The sequence below is a fragment of the Clarias gariepinus genome, chromosome 13, assembly GCF_024256425.1.
Source record: "Clarias gariepinus isolate MV-2021 ecotype Netherlands chromosome 13, CGAR_prim_01v2, whole genome shotgun sequence".
Classification (NCBI taxonomy): Eukaryota; Metazoa; Chordata; class Actinopteri; order Siluriformes; family Clariidae; genus Clarias; species Clarias gariepinus.
The window spans coordinates 13,311,032-13,334,011 of NC_071112.1; the positions used below are offsets into that span (position 1 = coordinate 13,311,032).

General features: G+C 39.2%; 1 protein-coding gene across 1 annotated transcript in view; it reads left to right on the forward strand.

Moving 5' to 3' along the window:
* The window catches only part of sntg2 (syntrophin, gamma 2), a 49,518-nt gene extending 27,597 nt beyond the window's left edge, over window positions 1-21,921 (forward strand). The window contains exons 11-17 of the mRNA XM_053510215.1: window positions 9,689-9,727; window positions 10,353-10,469; window positions 11,266-11,337; window positions 11,472-11,681; window positions 17,174-17,266; window positions 18,277-18,387; window positions 20,936-21,921. Coding sequence (XP_053366190.1) covers window positions 9,689-9,727; window positions 10,353-10,469; window positions 11,266-11,337; window positions 11,472-11,681; window positions 17,174-17,266; window positions 18,277-18,387; window positions 20,936-21,067 — 774 coding nt within the window. The 3' untranslated portion in view covers window positions 21,068-21,921. The remainder of the gene's footprint in view (window positions 1-9,688; window positions 9,728-10,352; window positions 10,470-11,265; window positions 11,338-11,471; window positions 11,682-17,173; window positions 17,267-18,276; window positions 18,388-20,935) is intronic.
* The last annotated feature ends 1,059 nt before the right edge of the window (window positions 21,922-22,980 follow it).

The window sequence follows — 22,980 nt, forward strand, 5'->3', positions numbered from 1 at the left end:
ATTGTTGCTGAGTTTATTAGAAACTAGCTATGTACTTTGTCCAATATTTTAAAAAAAGATGGGAAGTGGTGAGGTTTTAGTGTTACCAAAGGATTTCAGTTGAATAGCGTTCAAGATTTTATGTAACTTTTACAGTATAAAAAGACTTATCAACTTTTATTTCTGTACAATAAGGATTTTTTTATCAACTTCTCATGAAAATTATTTTATTGCATTATCTGCATACATTCTTCAAAATAGACTTCAGCTAGCTTAAAGCTAAAACAGATCTAAACCCCTGAGAATCCAATGTGCTTCATAATTCCAAGCCTGTTTAGTAAGGCATACTGAAAAACACAATGGGGTTGCTGTTATTAGAGAAATAATCAAAAATAAAATAGCATTCGCCTCCGAGTGGCGCAGTGGTAAAGTGCTCGCCCTATCATTTGGAGAACGCTGGTTCGATCCCAGGGTGATGCTGTTACCTCTCCCAGCCGGAGGCCTAGAGAGAGCTGATTGGCAGAGCTCTCTCAGAGGGGAGGGATAAAAAAAATTCAAAATTAAAATTTTATTTGTCACATACACAAACATACACAGTACGAAATGTAGTGAAATGTATTATACGACTGCTATTGACCCTAAAAGAGAATTAAAGTTTACAAATAAGAAATAAATATAAATAAAAGAATACGATAAAAAATTAAATAAAAAAAATTTAATTAAACTAGGAAAAAATTGAACTAAAAATAAAAATAGAAATGTGCTAGAAAAAAATGGAACTAAAAATAAAAATAGAAATACGATATGCATAAAAATAGAAATATACTGTACATAGAAATATGATGTGCATAAAAATAGAAATATACTGTACAAATTGAAATATACTGTACTGGTGTGCAAATATGCATAGAAGAAAGTGTCTTTGTGCAGAGGTTATTAAAGTGACTTTGTGCACTGGTCCAGGATGTAAACGTAAACATAGTAGTGTAATTGTGAAGGTAGGTGTGCAAAGTTATTAAAATGACTTTGTGCAATGGTCCAGGATGTAGATGTACAAAATGTAGTGTAGATATGAAGGAAGGTGAGCGTGTAATTGTCCATAGTGTTCATGGATGTAAAAGGATTGATAGATTTGATCAATTATGGAAAGATTGTGTTAGTTCGTGGTTGTGGTTGAGTGACCTTATCGCCTGCGGGAAGAAGCTCCTCCTTAGTCTCTCTGTGTTGGTCTTCAAGGAGCGGAATCGCTTCCCAGACCGCAACAGAGTAAACAGTCCGTTATTGGGGTGACTGAGGTCCTTCACGATCTTCCTGGCCTTGGTCAAGCACCGCTTGCTGTAGATCGAGTGCAGGTCAGGGAGCTCGATGCGGATGATGCGCTCAGCTGATCGCACCACCCTCTGTAGAGCTCGTCTGTCCTGCATGGTGCTGTTCCCGAACCAGGTCTTGATATTTCCCGTCAGGATGCTCTCTATGGTGCAGGAGTAGAAATTCCTGAGCACCTTGGAGGGCAGTCTAAAGTCTCTCAAGCGTCTGAGGTGGTAGAGACGCTGCCGGGCCTTTTTTACCACGGTGTTGATGTGACAGGACCATGCCAGGTCCTGCGTGATGTGAACACCGAGGTATCTGAAGCTGTCCACTCTCTCCACTGGGCTCCTGTTGATGACGGGGGTCTGGTAGTTCCTCACCTGCTTTGTACTGAAGTCCACTATCAGCTCCTTTGTCTTACTGACGTTCAGGAGGAGATTGTTTCTCTGGCACCAGTTCTCCAGATTTCCAACCTCCTCCAGGTAGGCCGTCTCATCGTTGTTCGTGATCAGGCCCACCACAACAGTGTCGTCAGCAAACTTGATGATGGTGGTGGAGCTGGTAGTGGCCACGCAGTCGTGGGTGTACAGAGAGTACAACAGGGGGCTCAGAACACAACCCTGGGGGGCTCCAGTGCTGAGAGTGAGGGAGGCTGAGACATGTCCGCCCATCCTTACTGCCTGTGGTCTGCCAGTCAGAAAATTGGAGATCCACTGACACATGGATGAGCTGAGTCCCAGGTGCTCCAGCTTGGTGGTAAGTGTGGAGGGAATTATGGTATTAAATGCAGAACTGTAGTCGATGAAGAGCATTTTCACATAATTCCCCCTCCGAGAGTCCAGGTGAGTGAGAGATGTATGGAGGAGATGAGAGATTGCATCGTCCGTGGAACGGTTTGGACGATAAGCAAACTGTAGTGGGTCGAGTGTGTCTGGTAGTGAAGAGATGATGAAGTCTCTGACCAGGCGTTCAAAGCACTTCATCACTACTGAGGTGAGGGCTACAGAGCGATAATCATTGAGGGAAGCAGGATGAGGTTTCTTTGGGACAGGAACAATGATGGATTCTTTGAAGCATGTGGGGATCACCGACTGAGATAAAGAGATGTTGAATATCTCAGTGAACACAGGTGCTAGCTGGTCTGCGCAGGCTCTGAGAATGCGGCCTGAGATGCCGTCTGGTCCTGCTGCTTTCCTTGTGTTCACTCTCTTGAAGGCTCTCCTCACGTCATGCTCGGTGATGATGAACGCGCTTCCGGTGCTGGCAGTGACTTCCTGTCTGCAGCCGTTAGCGCCGCTAGCATTAGCATCGCTAGCGTCTTTAGCTGCAGCCTCGAAGCGAGCATAGAAAGTGTTCAACTCGTCTGCCAGAGACACGTCTGCGTTTATCATACCGGATGTTGGTGCTTTATAATCCGTTATTGTTCTTAGTCCCTGCCACAGGCTCCTAGAGTCACTCTGTTGGAGTTGTGACTCTAGTTTCCTCCCGTAGCGCTGCTTCGCCTCTTTCACCGCCTTCCGGACGCTGTATGACGCAGCCTTGTACGGTTCCATGTCCCCCGACGCGAGTCCCGTGTTGTAGGCAGCGGTGCGAGATCTCAGAGCGTCGCGGATGGTTTTATCCACCCATGGCTTCTGGTTGGGAAACGTTTTAATAGTCTTTTTTTCTACGGTATCATCCGCTAGTTTCCCGATGAATCCCACAACCGCTTCCGTAAACACACTGACGTCATCGTCGGAGCTGTTTCTGAACATGTCCCAGTCTGCGTCATCAAGTGCGTCCTGTAACGCGGCCACCGATTGGTCCGTCCAGCGCGCGACCTCCTTCTGAACCGGAACTTCCTGTTTCAGCCTTTGTTTGTATTTTGGCATGAGGAAGATGGCGGCGTGGTCGGATTTACCAAACGGTGGGCAAGATTGTGCCTTGTAACCGTCCTTGACTGTAGTGTAACAGTGGTCCAGTGTCCTTTCGCCCCTGGTGGGGCAGGTGATGTGCTGATAAAAGTTCAGCGCTGCGCGTTTGAGGTTGGCACTATTAAAGTCCCCCGCCACAATAAGCGCAGCGTCCCGGTGTTGTGTTTGTTGTTGTGTGAGTGCCTCATGCAGCTCGCATAAGGCAGTGTCTGTGTCCGCTTGTGGTGGAATATAAACGGCGCTGATTATGACCGATGTAAACTCCCGAGGAAGGTAAAAAGGACGACACATGATGGACAGTAGTTCCAGGTTTGGTGTGCAGGAGCGTGTGAGAGGAACAACGCTCGCGCTGTTGCACCAGCTGCTGTTCACCATTAAACACACGCCGCCTCCTCTTGACTTCCCAGAGTCCCGCGCCCTGTCCATGCGGTGAACCGAGAAGAACTCGGCCGGCTGGATGGCGTGGTCCGGCACCGCTGGGTTCAGCCATGTCTCGGTGAAGCAGAGGAGATTGCAGTCCCGAATGTCTCTCTGGAACTTTATCCTGGCCCTGAGGTCATCGAGCTTGTTCTCCAGTGACTGGACGTTGGCGAGCAGGATGCTAGGCAGAGGTGTGCGGTGTGCACGGGCTCTCAGCCTGTTCCTGACGCCGGCTCGTTTCCCTCGGGGCCGTCGCTTCGCGTCGCGTCCTTTGTTGTTCCTCAGGATCTCACTCGGCCAGCTCGGATCCGAGTGAGATCGGAGTTAAAAACGTCGAATTGTGAGTACATTGTATACCAATAGAAACAAGAGTGTCTCTATCATAACTAATGTACCCCATGATGGTAATTTTGCCGGTTTTAAAACGCTGTAAACTAACTTAAAGAACAAAAACAAAGAAAAGGTGGTCGGAGCAGTCGCGACGGCAGCCGACCTCACCGGCGCCATCTTTAGGCTAAGAGGTACTTTGTGCTCCCACATTAATCATGACCAATCAGGGGCGTCTGTGAGCTCGCGCACGCGGAAGAAGCGGCTAGCGCTTTCCTCTCAGTGTGTTACTCCGCCCCTAACGGTGTGTGAGCAAGCAGTTCGAAAAGATGCAGTCGGCTGACGTCACGCAGTTCGGAGAAAAACACAGGATAGTCTTCGCTCTCCCGACTGAATGGTAGTAGTAGCCCTAATGTGGAAGCCCCCTAGTGACGGGGAGGAATTGGCCACGACTAAATTAGGGAGAAAATCGGGAAGAAAAAAAAAATAAAATAAATTAATTAAAATAAAATGGCATTACAATAACCATTCACTAGTTCGTTTCTATTATCACTTATGATTTTATTGCTTTACCTTTGGTTAGGAGATGGCGCCGCGGATGGCTGCCTCGGTGTGGAGCTCTCTATCTGTCTTACTGTTTTTGTTAGTTTGTCCTGTTTTTTGTTTCTCAAATGTTATCACTTATACCAGAGATGAACTGTTGAACATTCAGCAGGACACATCACACAATTTCCAACCAGTTTTCGACTTCTCAAATGTTTTTCTGAACATTGTAACTGGCGGAGCAGCGGCACTGTTGAAATGCTTTAAGAAGCGCAGGCGGGGGAAGAGAGCCGGCGCGCTCGTCAAGCTCCGACAGCGCAGCTTTAGAACTGCGCTGCCGAGTATACATCTGGCGAATCTCCGCTCTTTACCCAATAAAATGGACGAATTTTTCCTGCTCTCCAGGAAAAATAAGAACTTTTCAAACTCTGCTGCGCTGTGTTTCACGGAAACCTGGCTGAATGAAGCCATTCCGGACAACGCGCTACACCTGCCGGGCTTCCAGCTGTTCAGAGCGGATCGCGACACGGAATCAACGGGGAAATTGCGAGGCGGCGGGACATGCTTTTACATCAATGAACGTTGGTGTACAAATGTGACACCATTGAAGAAGATGTGCTGTCCTGATCTAGAGGCATATTTCATCAACTGCAAGCCTTTCTATTCGCCGCGGGAGTTTACCTCGTTCATTCTTGTGAGTGTGTACATCCCTCCACAAGCGTGTGTGAACGCAGCATTGCAACAGCTGGCTGCTCACATCACAGACACGGAGCAACAACACCCAGACTCGGTTTTAATTATACTTGGGGATTTTAACAAAGCAAACCTTAAACGTGAACTGCCTAAATACAAACAGCACATTACATGCCCCACGAGAGACAAAAATACTTTGGATCACTGCTACACCACAATAAAGGATGCATATCGCTCTATCCCCAGAGCAGCTTTAGGACTTTCTGACCACTGCCTGGTTCATCTTCTCCCGACCTATAGGCAAAAACTTAAAACTGCTAAGCCTGTAGTAAGGACAGTAAAGAGATGGACCAGTGAAGCAGAGCAGGAATTACAGGCCTGTTTTGACTGCACTGATTGGAGTGTTTTTGAAGCTGCTGCCACCAATCTGGACGAGCTCACAGATTCTGTAACATCCTACATCAGTTTCTGTGAGGACATGTGCATCCCTACCAGGACTTTTTTAACATATAACAATGACAAACCATGGTTTACAGCAAAACTCAGACAGCTTCGTCAGGCCAAAGAGGATGCCTTCAGGAGTGGGGACAGGATCTTGTACAAACAGGCCAGGAACACACTAACAAGGGCAATCAGAGCGGCTAAGAGAAGCTACTCTGAAAAACTAGAAAATCAGTTTTCTGTAAACGACCCTGCTTCTGTGTGGAAAGGCCTGAAAACCATCACTAACTACAAGACGCCAACCCCCAACTCTGTAGGGAATCAACAACTGGTTGATGACCTGAATGAGTTCTATTGTAGATTTGAAACACCCAGTTTCACACCACACCCCTGTCCTGACCCTCTTTCTACACCACCATTATCACCTCTAGCAACCATCCTCTCTTCCCCCCCTGCACTCCAGGTCTGTGAAAAGAATGTTCGCCAGATCTTTCTAAAACAAAAGAGAAGGAAAGCTCCAGGCCCAGACGGCGTGACACCAGCCTGTCTGAAATCCTGTGCTGACCAGCTGGCTCCCATCTTTACACAGATCTCCAACAGATAACTGGAACAATGTGAAGTGCATTTGTGCTTTAAACGTTCCACAATCATCCCCATTCCAAAAAATCCTAAAATCACAGGACTTAATGACTACAGACCAGTCGCCCTAACATCTGTGGTCATGAAGTCATTTGAAAGACTGGTGTTGGCCTATCTGAGAGACATCACAGGACCCTTACTGGACCCCCTGCAGTTTGCCTATAGAGCAAACAGGTCTGTTGATGATGCAGTCAACATGGGACTGCACTTCATCCTCCAACATCTGGACAAACCAGGGGCTTATGCAAGGGTCTTGTTTATAGACTTTTCATCAGCTTTTAATACGATCATCCCAGCACTGCTTCAGACCAAACTAAACCAGCTCTCTGTTCCTAGCTCTATCTGTCACTGGATCACCAGCTTTCTGACAGACAGGCAGCAGCTAGTGAGACTGGGGGAATTCATGTCCAACAGCCACACCACCAATACTGGAGCCCCTCAGGGATGCGTTCTCTCCCCACTGCTTTTCTCCCTGTACACCAATGACTGCACCTCTACAGACCCCACTGTCAAGCTCCTGAAATTTGCAGATGACACCACAATCATCGGCCTCATTCAGGACGGTGACGAGTCTGCTTACAGAAGTGAGGTTGAGCAGCTGGCTGTCTGGTGCAGTCTCAACAACCTGGAGCTGAACATGCTCAAAACAGTGGAGATGATTGTGGACTTCAGGAGGAACCCACCTGCACTTCCCCCAATTACCATCATGAACAGCACTGTGACAGCAGTAGAGTCATTCCGGTTCCTGTGCACGACCATCTCTCAGGACCTGAAGTGGGACATTCACATTGACTCTGTTGTTAAAAAGGCCCACCAGAGGTTGTATTTCCTTCGCCAGCTAAAGAAATTCAACCTGCCACAGGAGCTGCTCACACAGTTCTACTCAGCCGTCATTGAATCCGTCCTGTGCACTTCAATAACTGTCTGGTTTGGCTCAGCTACGAAAACAGACATCAGAAGACTACAAAGGACGGTTCGGACTGCTGAAAGAATTATTGGCACTGCCCTGCCCACGCCACAAGAACTGTACACATCCTGAGTGAGGAAAAGGGCTCGGAGTATCACTTTGGACCCCTCACACCCAGGCCACCTTTTATTTGAACTTTTGCCGTCGGGTCGACGCTATAGAGCACCTAACACTAGGACAGTCAGGCACAAAAACAGTTTTTTTCCCCAGGCAATCTCCCTCATGAACAGTTAAACATCAACTGTCAATAAATATATGTGCAATATTGTGTACAGTATCACAGTGCAATATACTGTATAATACCACAGATTTCAGATATTTATATAACTTATTTAAAAAGTATCTCACACCCTACTCCATTTGATGTCAAATGTTTTTTTTTTTTTTTTTTTTGTCGTGCTGTTTTTGTCTTGTCATTTGTTTTCTGTTCTGGAAGCTCTGTCACTAAAACAAATTCCTTTTACGTGTAAGCGTACTTGGCAATAAAACTCTTTCTGATTCTGATTCTGATACCTTAGATTATGGGCATCATCTGCCCACAAGTCCCTGTGTTACTTGTTTTGTTACTTGTTATATTACTTAACAAATAGTTCCAACCGAGCAATCTGATTTGACGAGAGACATCCCATGAGGGGTTGAAATGGAGCGTAACACCACTGGGACATTAAACTCGATGTATCTCACTCTATGTCAGTGGTGTTAATTAAACTGTCGGTCGCAGTATACAGTAGGTAAAGGTAGAGTCACTACAGCCCGCGATCCAGAAGAGAGAGCAACTGCCTGCGCAACACCACATTCAAAACCAGTCACAGGAGCACATTCAGCAAGAAATCCCATCTGCTAACATTATGCCATATTAAAAAATACACTTGCTTTCGAATTGCATCTGAACTAACTAACTAATTGCATCTAAAGTGTTCATTTATAGACGTCTGCAAAGCTAAGTAGCTCTGAACACAAGGCTGAATTCCAAATCACTCTCTAACCCCTGATCAAGGGCACTACTAGGTGTGTATCTGTGACACTGGATTGTACACTCTACATACTGTAGCTCACTAGCTTTCCATTTAACACTATTTGGGATTTACCACAGAACCCAGAAGTTAACAGAGGTGATATTCTAAGGTGGAATAAGTAAAAATGCCCGCTCGTGTCTGCTACCACATCTCAGCCATGCTATATCCAGCAGTACAGCACTTTCTCTCGTGTGATATTGCTAAAATATTTTAATACAAACATATTAATACAAACCTGTGCTCATAAATTCAGCTGGCACTGTTGTCAGATCTGTTGCTGGAGAGGAGTACCGAATCAGAAAATCATCATCACGCCTTCTGACCAATTAGATTTGAGAATTCAACACTGCTGTTGTATAGATCGTGATAATGAATTGAATAAACATGTAGAAGGTTATCTTTAATTGCTGTCTTCATTAAGGATTTACTTTCCATGACTGCACTTTTATGCAAAGAAACTAGGTTAAGAAGACCAGAGTAGTGCTGTGTTCAGACTACAGGCGAATCAGACTTGTTTCATAATGGTTTCATCATAATCAGAATGGATTGGCCTCTGTTTAGATTGGCAGCCCAAATGTGACACATTGTCGATCTGTCTGCATTCGTTACTGTGCTAATGACGCAGGAGGTGTGGGTTCGTTGTAGTACTGTACAGTATATGTGCTGTATGAAGTCAAATGCTGGCGACTCATAACAAGAGGACAGTTAAGAATGGAGATATCACATTCCCTGAAGTGCTATCAGACTTTTCATTTCCTCCTCTGTCCAAGGACTATCATTCTCCATTTAAATCTCCATTTCTTCCATCGTCATCCTGCTCATTTTACGATCAAGTATTTATGTCCATACCATGTGATATTGTGGACTTTCCTGCATCATGTTGTGAGTGACATGATGGACCGCTTAAATCCAGTGTGGGGAGAGCAGGTAGAGCATCCAGACAGAGATACATGTTTATGAATCCATTTTAAATCTGGATTTAATTTCAATTCACCTCTGGATTTGGTTCAAATCTGGTTTGCAGAAATCAGATTCACATTTTTTTCCAAACTGATTAAAATTTAAATCTGGAAACTAGGTTAAGTCAAAAATCGGATTTGGGCCTGCAGTGTGAACAAATCTTAAGGGTGAACTTATCTATACATATAAAATTGTAAAATTATATAAATAAATGGGCACGTAATAATAATGTACAGTGACAGTATTTAGCTAATTCTATACTGTAAGTTATTTTTCAAATTTTTTGATTTTTGATTTTTAAATTTAAAAAGGCTTTTGTGACTACATAAGCTTTCCTTGTATTATAATTGTATTTAAAATAATATAACATAGCAGTCGGTGATTTGTATGCATTATGTTGAACAACTGTATAATGATATTAGAGTTTAAGCTTATATTCATATTAATGAGATGAACTGTAAAATTGTTTCATCCTTTTTCAGATTAAAACTTCAAACAAATACTATTCTCCTGATGAGCAGGTATGCCTTTATTTCAGTGTGTTTGTACTCATGCTTTACATATTTAAAGTATTCTACATCTGGGTCAAAGTCAAGAAAATTGTTCTTCTTGCACTATAGCACCCTTAGCATTCATAAAAATGCGTTCAAGCATTAAAACCTGTAATGTTAGAATGGAAATGTGTACCATTATTTTGATGAACTATTCTGCCCTTTCTCTATAAATGTGTAATTTGTTCCTATGAACAACTTTCAAAAGGAAGTAAGAGTGGAATTATAATAATATGACTGAAATAATCAGTCATATTTGGTACAATATAATTCATGAGATCACAAAAAAAAATCACCCACAGATCTACAGTACTGTACATCATCCGGGGTGAATAAGGCAATAACTGTTAAATTTTGTCTTTCTCCTCCTATTTTCTGTTCTAGTTTCAGTTTTAGTAAAATTGCTTAAACTTACTTAAGCATCTGTGAATATATTATTATTTGCAGCTGCTTATAAAAAACAAACCTTTTATAAAACTAAAAGTCAATAGCTCTTGGTGGAAAATGCCAACATGAGTGCAATGCTCGATGTGTGGAACTCTCTCTGCAGGTTGTGGGAAATTGATTTTCAGCCAGCAAATGTTTCTCTGTGCAGATCATCCATATGGGTTGGGTGTGTGAGCACCTTCACAGGAGCAATGCCAACCAGGTTCAAGGCTACAAGTTCCTGGCATTGAAAGGCTCCAATCTCTACATTCTCAGGGGCCCTCCTGTAAGTTCATACCTCTGTAAAGCAAAAAAATAAAACAAAAATCCAAACACTTTCTGCACCAATTATAAATCATAAAGAGTACAACCCAACCCAAGGACACTTTTAAGCCAAGGGGATAGGGCAGTCAATCTTGTGCTTGGCTAGGTTTCTTTCATAAACATCTTTTAGGCAGCTCTGGTCTTTTGTGGATGTCAGTGCATCCTTCATACTGTAGTCATATATAATGAGTCCATTAGTTTTAATGGATTGTACAGAAGAAAAGCTATTACCACCACTCGCAACAGGACATAAGTTATTCGTGACAAATGTTTTATCATTTCATTTCTTCCACTGAACTGTAGCCTAGCATTGCTTTCATATTCATCTGAATTCTAAAACTCCCTACTTCAGAAACAGAGTGACAATGCTATGGCTCAGTAAACAATTATGTTTTTTAGATTTATTATAATATTATTAATAACGGTGGCATAGCTGATAAAAATGTGGATAGAGCTGGATTATGAAAAACTGTTTATTTTTGTTTAGAAGTTTGATGCTAAATCTGTGTATCTCTGTCAGTTCAGTACCTCAGTTTGTACAGACTCAAAATAAATTATGTAAGCATTTTAGCTCGGTGGGTCACGCAGAATCATACTGAACAGATATGCAAATAAAAAAATGAAAAAGAAAAAAAAATGCTGAGCTACAATTTTACACAATGTCAAATATGGTCTAAAAACTGAAACTGCTAAGCACAATTGTGCAGAATTTTACTGTACTTTGAATGTTGCATAAAAACACAATTTTTTTTCTCCAGGCTGGTGCGTCGGAATGGGCTCAAGCTGAGGCTACATTTAACCTCTGTGAGGTTCTCTTTAAGGTTCATAAGGTAAAGTTCTATGTTTATTATTAGCATTTTATGCCAGAAGCAGTATGTGCTAGTAGCTGTATATCTCGCGAGCAACAGGGTCACCATAAATGATCATGTAGTGTATAATGAGTTGGCCGTGTTGCTCTGTATAGCTGTGGATAGCTGAGGACTGCTGGATTCAACCGAAGCTGTGCGTGGGCCTGCAGCAGGACTGTGAGCTGCGGGACAGTGAAGGGTTCAGCTTTAGTGTGCTGGTGGGTCACGGGCAGAGCTACTGCTTCAGTGTAGAGCTTGGTACAGAGCTGGCACTCTGGGAAAAAGCCTTTCAGAGAGCCGTCTTCATGGAGGTGCAAAGAACAGGGGTGAGTGCAATAGATTGTGTGGAAAGAAATCTCTAGCTGGTGTTTAATGATACATGTTTTGTATAGATGCTCAGGGATTTATTAAGTTTAGTGTTGTCTGAAACAAACAAAAAGTTGAATTATTAAATACACCTTGAGGGTAAGAGAGAAGCCATGGACAATAAATAAACATATATATATAGTTTTATTCTGTACTGTAAGTAAAATGTAGGACGGTTCTCATCCAATACAGAATATTAATATTTTGGCCTTGAACACTATAATGCTTGAAATTGCCGATCTAATTCTGATCATATTTTATTCTGTAATGCATTATAGTTACTGCCACAACAGAGATTTTGTGTGCATACATTATTACAAACTACTACTCAAGAATGCACAAATAAAAAACAATGATTCATCAGCAAATAATAAATGTGTAGATGAACTTTCTTTTTCCTTATCAAATACGCCAGTACCAACCCCATTATTTTTATTTATTTTGCAGTCTACCCTCTTTTTTTAATAATCACCCCATATTACAGTCATTCTACAGATCATGCTATAAAAGACTACGCTTAATTGGACATACTGTAATATGAATATTTTAAAATGCCTTATTACTGCTATTAACAATACTACTCTTTCTCTACTATTTATAAGCTAGTAGTTTAAAATATTTAACAAAAAACATGCTGATCTTTTTACTTGGAAAATATTATTTATATTATCCAGTAAAACTTCTGACACTAGCATCATATCAAACATGAAAAATGGTGTAGCATACGCTACCGCTCAAGTTTGAGATCACTTTCCAACTATATGGTTGTTCCTGATTCCTATTTCTTTCTACATTGTAAAGCAATATAGTCCAAAATATGCAGTAATCTCCATTAAATAGTTAATGTTGAGATGTATCTGCTACTCATGATCTGTAAAGGCTCTAATCCGAGGTGATGTTAATTGATGATTTTTGAGACTGGTAACTCTAAATGAACATCTCCTCTACAGCTTTGGTCTTGCCTTCCTCGGACGGTCTTTATCAGAGGCAGTTTCATCATGGTGCTTGATGGGTTTTGCATATGCACTTGAAAATACTGTTCTTGCAAGAACTGTTCCAGAAAGGCTGACCTCTATGTCTTAAAATAACAGCCGACTGTTGTTGTTACATAATTACCTAATTCCATATGTGGTATTTTATAGTTTTTAAATCCCCAGTACTGTTGTAAAATGTACAGTAGAAAAGAAAGAAATTTGCAAGTAATGCCAAACCTTTGAGCGGTAGTGTACAGTACATTACAGTATACTAGAGGTGGTCGAGTTATTACGTAATAATTATGATAAAGTATTAAAATGTATTATATTTACTAGAATGTACAATCACATTTGCATATAAATTGACTGTATTGATTAATTAAAAATTTTATTTACAGTACTTAAATTCATATTTAGAAATTTTAATTTATTGATATTAATTCACTTCCCAACCATATTATGATCTATGAACCATTTTGTAAGTTTATTTAATATTACAGTACGTACTTAGTCACACTTGCAAAATTTTACAATTAAGAAAAAAAAAACAAAAATTTTTTTTTTTTTTTTTTTTTTTTTTTACTCAGTAATCCGTTTGTGTGTTTTGGTACAGTAATAATTTATATACTAATGTTATTGTCTGTGCTGATCTCTCATTGCAATGAATGACAGACAAAAAGATAATTTAGTTGGATGCTGATGTATCTATGTTTATGTACTGTACTGTATGTATGTGCATACTGTACATATCAAAATTGTTTGCACATTTATTTGTAATATGGGCCGGCAATTAACTGATTAACCTAGCTAATAATTACTTCTTTGGTTTTTTTTTTTCCTTGACTTATATTTTATGTCATGTTATTTAGGGTAAAGTGACCTCTTAACATAAAAACATTTGTATTACCAGTCCACAACACAATCATTCAGAATAAATGATAGTTAGTTTTTCATTTACATGTAACCCATTGCTTTTAATTATCCTGGCAGTCCAGAACAGAAGTGTGGAACTGGAGGCAAGCCTGCTATTCCCCTGTGATTTGTCCCTTTTCGAACATTATTATTGCTTTAATTAAATTTCACTAAAGTAACTGTTTTGTAAGACTTACCCTCACTGAGCCGTTAAATTGCCTCTGCTACACAAAGCCTGGCGGCATCGTTGGTTTACTGACAAACTCCAGCTGGATCACTTTTGTAAAATGTGAGCTGCCTTAAGTTCAGGAGGTGAAGGATGTAATCCTTGATCATTCATTAAGAACATTGCTCTTTAAGGCTATGGTGGGCCAAACACCTAACTTTCCACAGCTCTAAAGCATAGACTGCACAAATAAATTAACTGATGGTTAACATTCCACATTGCATAGAATTTCTGGTAAAACCTGTGCTGAAAGGATAATTGGCATTTTTTTTTTCACTCCATGTCATTCTACAAGATGTGAATTTTTTCCCAAGTATTAAACATTTATTGCAATATTACAGAGCTGATGTTGAAAAGCATGTACGGTATTTACTTTTAGGCCTTTAGATGATAGTCACTTTAGCTGTCTAGCTAACCAGCGCATAGCACTTAAAAAAGGTTAACATCTTAATGTGTTATGAGCACATACATTAAAACTTATTTCAGACTAGCTAACCAAGCTGCAAATTATCATGGTTTGTTTTCTTCTAAATTAATCCAAGCATGGTTATTAAAGTACATCTTCAGATGTCAGGTCAGGGATTTTAAAAAATGGCCAGCAGTGCCTGCTATAATATTCCTTACACACAGTGCTGTGATGCTCGGTACCCTTAACTAAAGACTTTTATAAATAATACAAAGGAAAGACGCTGTCAGAAAAGATTCAAATCTATATCATACAACACAAACACAATGCAGCATGTGTAAACCCTTCCATATTCCACAGTGAGGATCTGCACCAATATTCTTTACAACCCCCAAGAGATTGTCTGTCTCCTTCTCTGTAAAATGGTGTTTTTTCCAGTTTGGTAGGTCTGTAAAATGGAAATAATAGAGGTTTGTAAAAGAGCATGACAGATATAATAATCACATTGTGTTCTGTGAAATTTTCAAGTGGCAAAATCACATCGAGTTCAGGAAGATGATTCTTCCAAGTTCTCATTCTTTCCCCTTTAACTGAATAGATCCCAAGGCGTGTGCCTAAAAGAAGCAGTTGAAAAGTTCACATTTGATTTTAATGTAGAATGAGGAAGACGCCACTCTTTCAGACTGTATTAATTGAGATTAAAGACTTGGTGCCCTTAATCCAACCAACAAAATTCCTGGTATCAGTATGCAAAACTGGAGTCTGCGGAGCTGCAGCTACATGTAGTACCCTTGGATATAGATATGGTTAAGGTCTCAATTAAACAATTTCTGCGTCTGCTTTGTAAACCTACCACTTATCATGTAACAAACATGTTTACTCGTCCTAATTCATTAGGTTTTTACTGCATGATTTGGCTGACTTAAAGCTGGTTTCTGCCAGTCATCAAAACTTGAGGTGCAATAACCTGAGTTGTTGATAAGTTCATTGTGCATGTATGAGCATGCCCAGTGTGGGGATTATCCCTAGGCATTTTGCAGAGAAGGATTGCATGTGATTTTCTTAGTGCTTGACACAAAAAGGAGGGAAAAAAGTCACCCAACCTTATTGTTGTCATATGATGTATTAGTGAATTTTATGAATTTCAATTAGTGAGTTCTTCAGACAATTAGTCAAACGTGCGTTCTAGAATAAGGCTTTTATTCAAAACAGTACAGTATGAAATAAACATAAGCAGTGAAATAAACATAAGCAGCAACCAAAGTAAAAGACCTGTTTTTTTTTTTTTCAAATTTATTTAAACATGATGCACTTGTTGGTTTTAAGGTGAGCATATACAGTGCTGTAATACAAAATGTGCACAGCAGTATTGTTTTTGTTGCCAGCTGAAGTTGGATAATATTCAGGTACTCTATGGTTTTTTTAGCAACAAATGTGCATGGCTCCCATTTTTCAGCATTAAGAAGACAGTCAGTGTTTTCATGCAGGGCTGATCAGATCTAAGCTTGAGTTAAGCTGATGGGTAAATCCTAAAGCACTCGTTACTATGTGTTCTTTGAATACCCAGAGGAAGCTCTCCAATTAGCTCTGTATAGTCTGCACTTTACATGTCACAGACAGTGCTCACACAATGCGACATTAGGCTTTTCCTGTCAAATGAACGTCTGTTGCCTTGTAAAGCATGGCAATGCATCTGGGAACGAAGCACACTTAAGTTTTTGACGGGCACTGTGAGTAGCAGTCCATCCCCATCCAAAAAACAACATGGACCAAAAGTGTGCCAAAATCTGACATGCATTCTAACATGCTGAATTTAAGGATGCTAACATGCTTCTTCTGATGGAAATGTATGTGTTTTGAAATTCAGGAGGAGGATTCCTTTTTATTTACAAGGGAATAAAGTATTGGCAAATATGCGGCAAGGGAGAGCTACAAAGTGCTACTGAAAAGATTGGGAACTGCAGCTATGGAGAGTTTACAAAACTATTGGATGTGTGACGACAATTTATGCTATTAAATGAAAAGAAATAGGACTGGGGAAAATGTGTGATAAAGCCAGCAAAAATTTCATATTTGTCAATGATACAGAGCAACAGTAAAAAGTGATGGCTTGTAAATTTTAATGCCTTCACTTAACAGATTTGTTTCTGTTTCAGGATGAGCAAATCACTGAGTGACCATAAAATGTGCCTAGATGAAGCCTAATTGATTTAACCTGGCTACTAACTCTGTAGTCACAATTTCATGCATAAAAATGTTTTCTCTCAGGGGAGGATGTGATTGATATTTATAAACCCAACTCAGCAGCAAGTAGTAGCAGCACAGGTACAGTGTTATGAAGGTGCTTATAGAATCCAGCCATGATGCATATGAATCATTTTGGCTGATTTTTTCTGACATTTTTTCTGATTACAATAATTGTTTAGTGAGAGGTTCATAGTCAAAAGAGAAAAAGAAACATGGTTATCTAGGTTTTTACCACTATCTTCAGTGTGTTTCCTTTTATTAGCACTTCGCTCATGATTTTGCTGGAATGCAAGAGAAATGTCTCAAATAAGACAACACCCTCTGGCAGTGTGTCCTCTAAGAAAGATTATAACTAAATTGTTCAGTAAGAACAATAACTAAATCGTTCTCTATTGACATCATAATATATTCATTAGATTTCAAACACGTTGATTTTTCTCATTCCCCTCTCCACTAAAGAGACAAGCGCTGGGCAGCTGTTGCCATAGCGACTGAAATCTACCTGTCCTCTTCCTGAGGAAAGTGACAAATATTCACCTATTTACATCAGCATGAATGAAACAGTTAGATAATATAGGCAGGCAGTAATGGCTTAGTGCATTGAACTGTCTGTTTGATATGTTGTGTTTCTAATATTCTTTCTGAATGCCTAAAATTAACTGCTAACTTTTTTCTTTCACTCCTTAGTCAAAAACCTACATGTGTAGTAGCCAAGGGAAAATACTGTGCTTTACACTTGACTTTGAATCCGGCTTCTCCTGTTCTGAGAGCATTTCAAAGGTAATAAGGACTAAAAATATGCTGGTCTTGACTCCATCTTTACTCTTGGTGACACAAGCCTGTGTGTGACTAGAGGGTTTAACATAAGTGCTAATTTTGGTCCAAAAGGAAGGAGATAGTTCAGAGCCTTCAAAGCTTTCATAACCATCAGTTTGTGCAGAGAGTAACGTCTAATTAAAGTACATTTCCAGGCAACTTTTCCCTTATTATCAAAACATGGTTGGATGAAATGACTCATAATTAGATCTGGATTATTATAAGCTTGACTTATAGACCAGTCTGAATATTATTGGCCTATACAAGCCTGACAGGCTGTTCTAAATTTGGCCTGCATTGTTAATGGTTTGAAACTAATTTGCATAGGAGTGAGTGTGTGTTAGCTGATTGGTTTTGCTCTATAAGGCGGCCACAATGACTGGCGATGACGAATATGCAAACGAGGCCCGATCAGGCTTTTCAGCAGCTCTTAATGAGCTGCTTTCACTACAGACTCCAGCTGTCCATCTTTGTTTAGGACTTAGAAGCGCTCTATGCTCATGGTCTGGTGCGTCAGTCCATTTGTATAGTCCCTCTATATGAGCCAGGCAATTAATACAATCCATTTTAAATCATAAAACAAAGCTCTGGAGTGAAAAATGGCCACAAGTCCAGTGCCAGCTGATGCAATCATAAGTACATATTTATATAGTATATGACATCGATGTATTACTGCCCGAAGAGTAAACAAACATCACCTTTATCCTTGTCAGTTCTTCTTCTGTTCTTGATTAATGGCTTCCACTCTTGGTTTAGAACAGAATATCTAATCCCACACAGTCATTGATAGATTTCTTGTATTTATATAGAAGGAACTGGAGTAGAAAAGCTCTTCTGAGATTAGCAGACTCAGAAATACAGCAGCAACTACATATGTTACATGCATGTTCCAAGCCATCTGTCAACTTTTAACTTAGCTTTAGTGTTTCAACCTGTCTGCTATATTTGATTTATTCTGGTTTTGTTATCCACAGAAAGTCATTTGGAGATATAAGTTTTCCCAACTAAAGGGTTCCTCAGATGATGGAAAGACACGAGTAAAACTTTTATTTAAAAATTCAGAAAACCAACAGATAGAAATGAAGGTAAGTCTTATGAACTACTGGCCAGAAAAAAAAAAAAAGTTTCCAAATTCTAATAAATTATTCCACTAGCTTTAACTTCGACTATACCGTGCAATGTGGTGGTCAGTCCATGCATGAAAATGATTCCATTTGTGGATCCAGGAACCACTCTTTCACAGTTTGAGTCTCTTAATATGTCTTTGCTATCAGGGGAAAAAACACTGTTGATGTGATAACCTGGTCCTTTAGTGCATTCCTGACAGCAGCTGATTTCATTTTATTACCCCATAACATTCCTCAGCCTAGACCAGACCAACTAAAGCAACCCAGATCATAACACTGCCTCCAGTGGTTTGTAGAGCAGGCACTATGCATGATAAAAAAGGCCACATGACACATCCATCACTCTGGAATCGTGTCAGTCTGACCTCGCTAGACCACATAACCTTTTTTCATTACTCCAAAGACCGATCTTAATACCCCCTATTAAATAAAACTCTATTTATTTTTTTAGCTTTAACAAAAAGTGGTTTTTGGCCACACATCATAGACCTAATCCTAAGTACGCATCAAATTGTGCATATGTTTTTTACAATACTGCTTCACCAAGAGTTAAAGTGATCTTTCATCACAAACATTTATATATATATATATATATATATATATATATATATATATATATATATATATATATATATATATACACACACACACACACTACCGTTCAAAAGTTTGGGGTCACTTGCAAATTTCTTTGTTTTTGTTTAGTGATTTATTTTCTATATTCTACAACAATACTGGGATTTCAAAACTTTAAAATAACACATATGGAATTAGGTAATTACTTAACAACAACAAAAACAACAGTTAGTTGTTATTTGAAGACACAGAGGTCAGCCTTTCTGTAATAGTTCTTGCAAGAACAGTATTGTCAAGTGCATTTGCAAAATCAGTCAAGCACCATAATGAAACTGGCTCTCATGAAGGCCATCCCAGGAGGGCGAGACCAAAACCTACCTCTGCCGCAGACGAGAAGTTTATTTAGAGTTATCAGCCTAAATCAGAGTAGAGGCGTTATGAAGTCTTTGCAGAGCATAAGTAGCAGACACATCTCACTGTTAACTGTTCAAACGAGATTAATGCATTTTTGGAAGCCTCCAGCATTCCTTTACAATGTAGAAAGAAATAAAAATCAGGAATGATGTTGGAGTTAGAAAGCGACCCCAAACTTTTGAACGGTAGTGTATGTGTGTATATACTGTACAGTGTATATGTGGATATGTGTGTGTATGTACTGTATATAAAGAAAATCATATAAAAATTTCAACAATTGTAAGTGTGCAATTGTGATTTCTTGATTCACGCAAGCCAATAATTGGACCTTTCTGAAATGGCAACTTTGTATGGACAGATAATGTATTTATAGTACATTTAATGCAATCTATGTCATCAAACCTGTAGAATTTTAAATGAATATCCAAAACCTCTGGTTAAGAATTACTTATACATTTTCATATTTTTATCATTCTTTAACAGATGAGAATCAAATGGCTTGTTAAAACACTTTTCCCATCTCATGTTCCTGACTGTAGTGCCCTAGTTGGTAATTGGAGAACAGAGAAAATGTAGGAAATGTGGACTTTTTATTGTTTACTGAGTATTACTGTGGAATCAACAAAAATCCACCAGGGTGATTTTTCACAGTTGTCGCTGTTGGCAAACAGTTCCTGACCACACAGCTGATGATATTATATACTCACATTCTTAAAGCTGAAATTGTGAAAATGTTTGTTTTACTGTCTTTTTGTAGGCTATTGGTTCACGCTTTTTTTTTTTCCAGACAAAGTGCAAACAAAGAGAAACCAATATTTCACAAGCCTTGCATGTGCAGTTTGTATCAGAGGTTACAGCTTAGCAAAACTAAACCTGTGGCTAAAACAAGAAGTTTATGATCGTAAAATGCTGATGATGCACACTATCAATGTCTTAAGAGAGCCATAATCATCTATATGTAGAGGTTTATAGTTAAACCTCTGCTGGGCCTGAGCAATGATATCTAAGCACAGCAGTTTTGTAGCATCAGAGTTTAAACTTGAAGTACCTTCAATTTAACTAACACAATAATAAAATATGAAATCTTCTGCTTCTCTAGTGATCATCCAATTTTGCCGTCACTGACATGTCAGGCTGTGAAAAGGCTCAGTATCAGATTTTTCAATAAAGTTTTTCAAATTCTCTGTCTTTACAGCTGAAGATAAAATAACTAGAATCATTTTTTTTAAGCTTAGATAGGTGGGTCTCTGCACAGTCCCAAATTTTCATATTGTAGTTAAGTAGCATTAGCATTATTTTAGAAAAATGTTTGTTTATAATTCACCAGAAATTTTGCACATACATACTGTATAAGGATTACTATAGAGAATTAAAATATTTCCCAAAAGTACTGCAGCATGCAGTACATTTTATGCATGTGATTGCATTTAATCCTGGAAGATAAACCATTGTTTTATACATAAAATTGTATGTTTAAAAATCGAGTGACTTTTGCTCTTTTTGGTGACCCCATTAGGAGCTGGAGTTTGCTAACCTAACAGCTGTTCTTCACTGTATCCACTCCTTCATCGCTGCCAAAGTGGCCTCAGTGGATCCACTCTTTGTCAACAATCAAAGCATCACACGAAAGTACATGTACAACAGCTAGAAACGCAAGTGTTGGAAGAAACATGTACCATCTTCGTCTGTGGTTTCATCTACTATTTTATGCACAATATCTATGAATATATCTAGTTCTTGTTATTTTTGTATGACTCTTCTAAGCTAAAATGTTAAAGAAAAAGAACTTTTGGATTAGATGATATTTTGACATGCACTGATTAATGGTTTGGTACTTGATTATGCTATCTTCACCAGTCTGCTTAAAACAAATTCATGTTGATCATGTAGCAAATCAAATGTTCACATTTAGGACATGGCATTATGGGTTTGTAAATGCATGCATTGCATTTAATACTTTAAAGACCATTACGGGTGTACCTTGGAAGAAGTTAATACCATGATATGAACTTCTATCCTTGTGTCTTTATCTACAGTTATGACTAATGTTATGACTAAGGTTATGATCATTATGACTAAAGATTATCCCCAAACCAGTGTACAGTGTTCAGCTGTTAAAATACATTTTTCATGATTGCAGCCATTATTATACTTTGATGTTGTTTTATCAAACTGCTGCACAGTAACTGCAACAAAGCCTCAACTTTTCGCAACTTTTAGCATGAACTGAAAGTCACAAAATTTTGTAATGAAATGTCCAAGATTTTCACATTTTCACTCTAAAATTCCTTAACAATAACACATTTAACAGATTTGTAGTAAAGCTGTTTGGTTAAATAGTAATTAGATCATGTAAGGTCGCCAACTGCCTTCATACAAAAAGTTTCTTTCTCCTTCTAATCTGTGATCAAATTGAAGGCCCATAATTTGCCACATTGTTCTGTATGGTGTTATTCAGTACCTTTCCAAATAAAGAAGCAGTTAATTAACTGTTGACAAAAAGGTGTATGATCTCTTTTGTGTGCAGATCTCTTTTGTGTCCAGAGTACTGATAAAACTTTTAGATGTTTAAAACTGACAGATTTCTTTGTACTGCCTCTGCTTATTGTTCATCGTTTTGCTGATAATTAGTGCAATTACAGATGATAAACACTAATGTCCTATGCAACATGAAATAAAAACTACAGACTACATAAATTGTTCTGATGCTGAACTGCCTCTTGACCTTACTTTGAATTTTAACAAAATAATATTCTTTTTCTCCTCCCCCTTCTTCTTCTTTCAATCGATCCTATTTCTTAGATTTTTGTTGGCATTACAGGCTCAGAACAAAAGGACCATCTGAAGCACTTTAGCATGAAGCAGAACCTTTCACAGAGTGAATTCTAAAGTAGCAGCACTCAGTTCTGTTCAAAGAACTCCTGCAGAATACTGGGCATAAGGAAGACAACTACTTAAAACTGAAATTTTCTGAACAGAAGAAGGCTTAAATGAGCTGTGCTAAAATAAAACAGCATTTTTAATTCGCATTACAAACCACAAAAGAGATGACAAGACCCAGCTAGGTGGAGTGCTTCAGCATGGGCCCCTTACTGATAAATTATGCACACACCTAAGACAGGAAACTTTTTCTGTCTGAAGAGCTTGTAATCTAGTGCTCAGCTTTGTGTTGAAGAAATAATCACAGTATCAGTTACTTTCAACAACAGCTAAAAGGGATGCAAAAATCTGGGCTTTGTAAATCCTTTAAGGTCTTAAATGTTGGGTGTGTAGGGTTGGGTGGATTTATGCAGGTGTGTTATATTTATTTATTTATTTTTATAAATCTGTCTTTAATCAAAACACATACTGTATAAGTACATTACACCATAGATCTTAGTCATTATGAATTTTCCTGCTCTGCTCATCAACCGTGAGTAAGTCCCTAGGAGCTCAAGTACAATGTAAGTAATCAGAGCGGGAAAACGTTTATAATGATTAAAACCTAAATTTTTCACAGTTAGTAAAAGTTGAACTTTATATTAAACTAGCCATATGGAGTTAAATTTGTACTAAATGCAG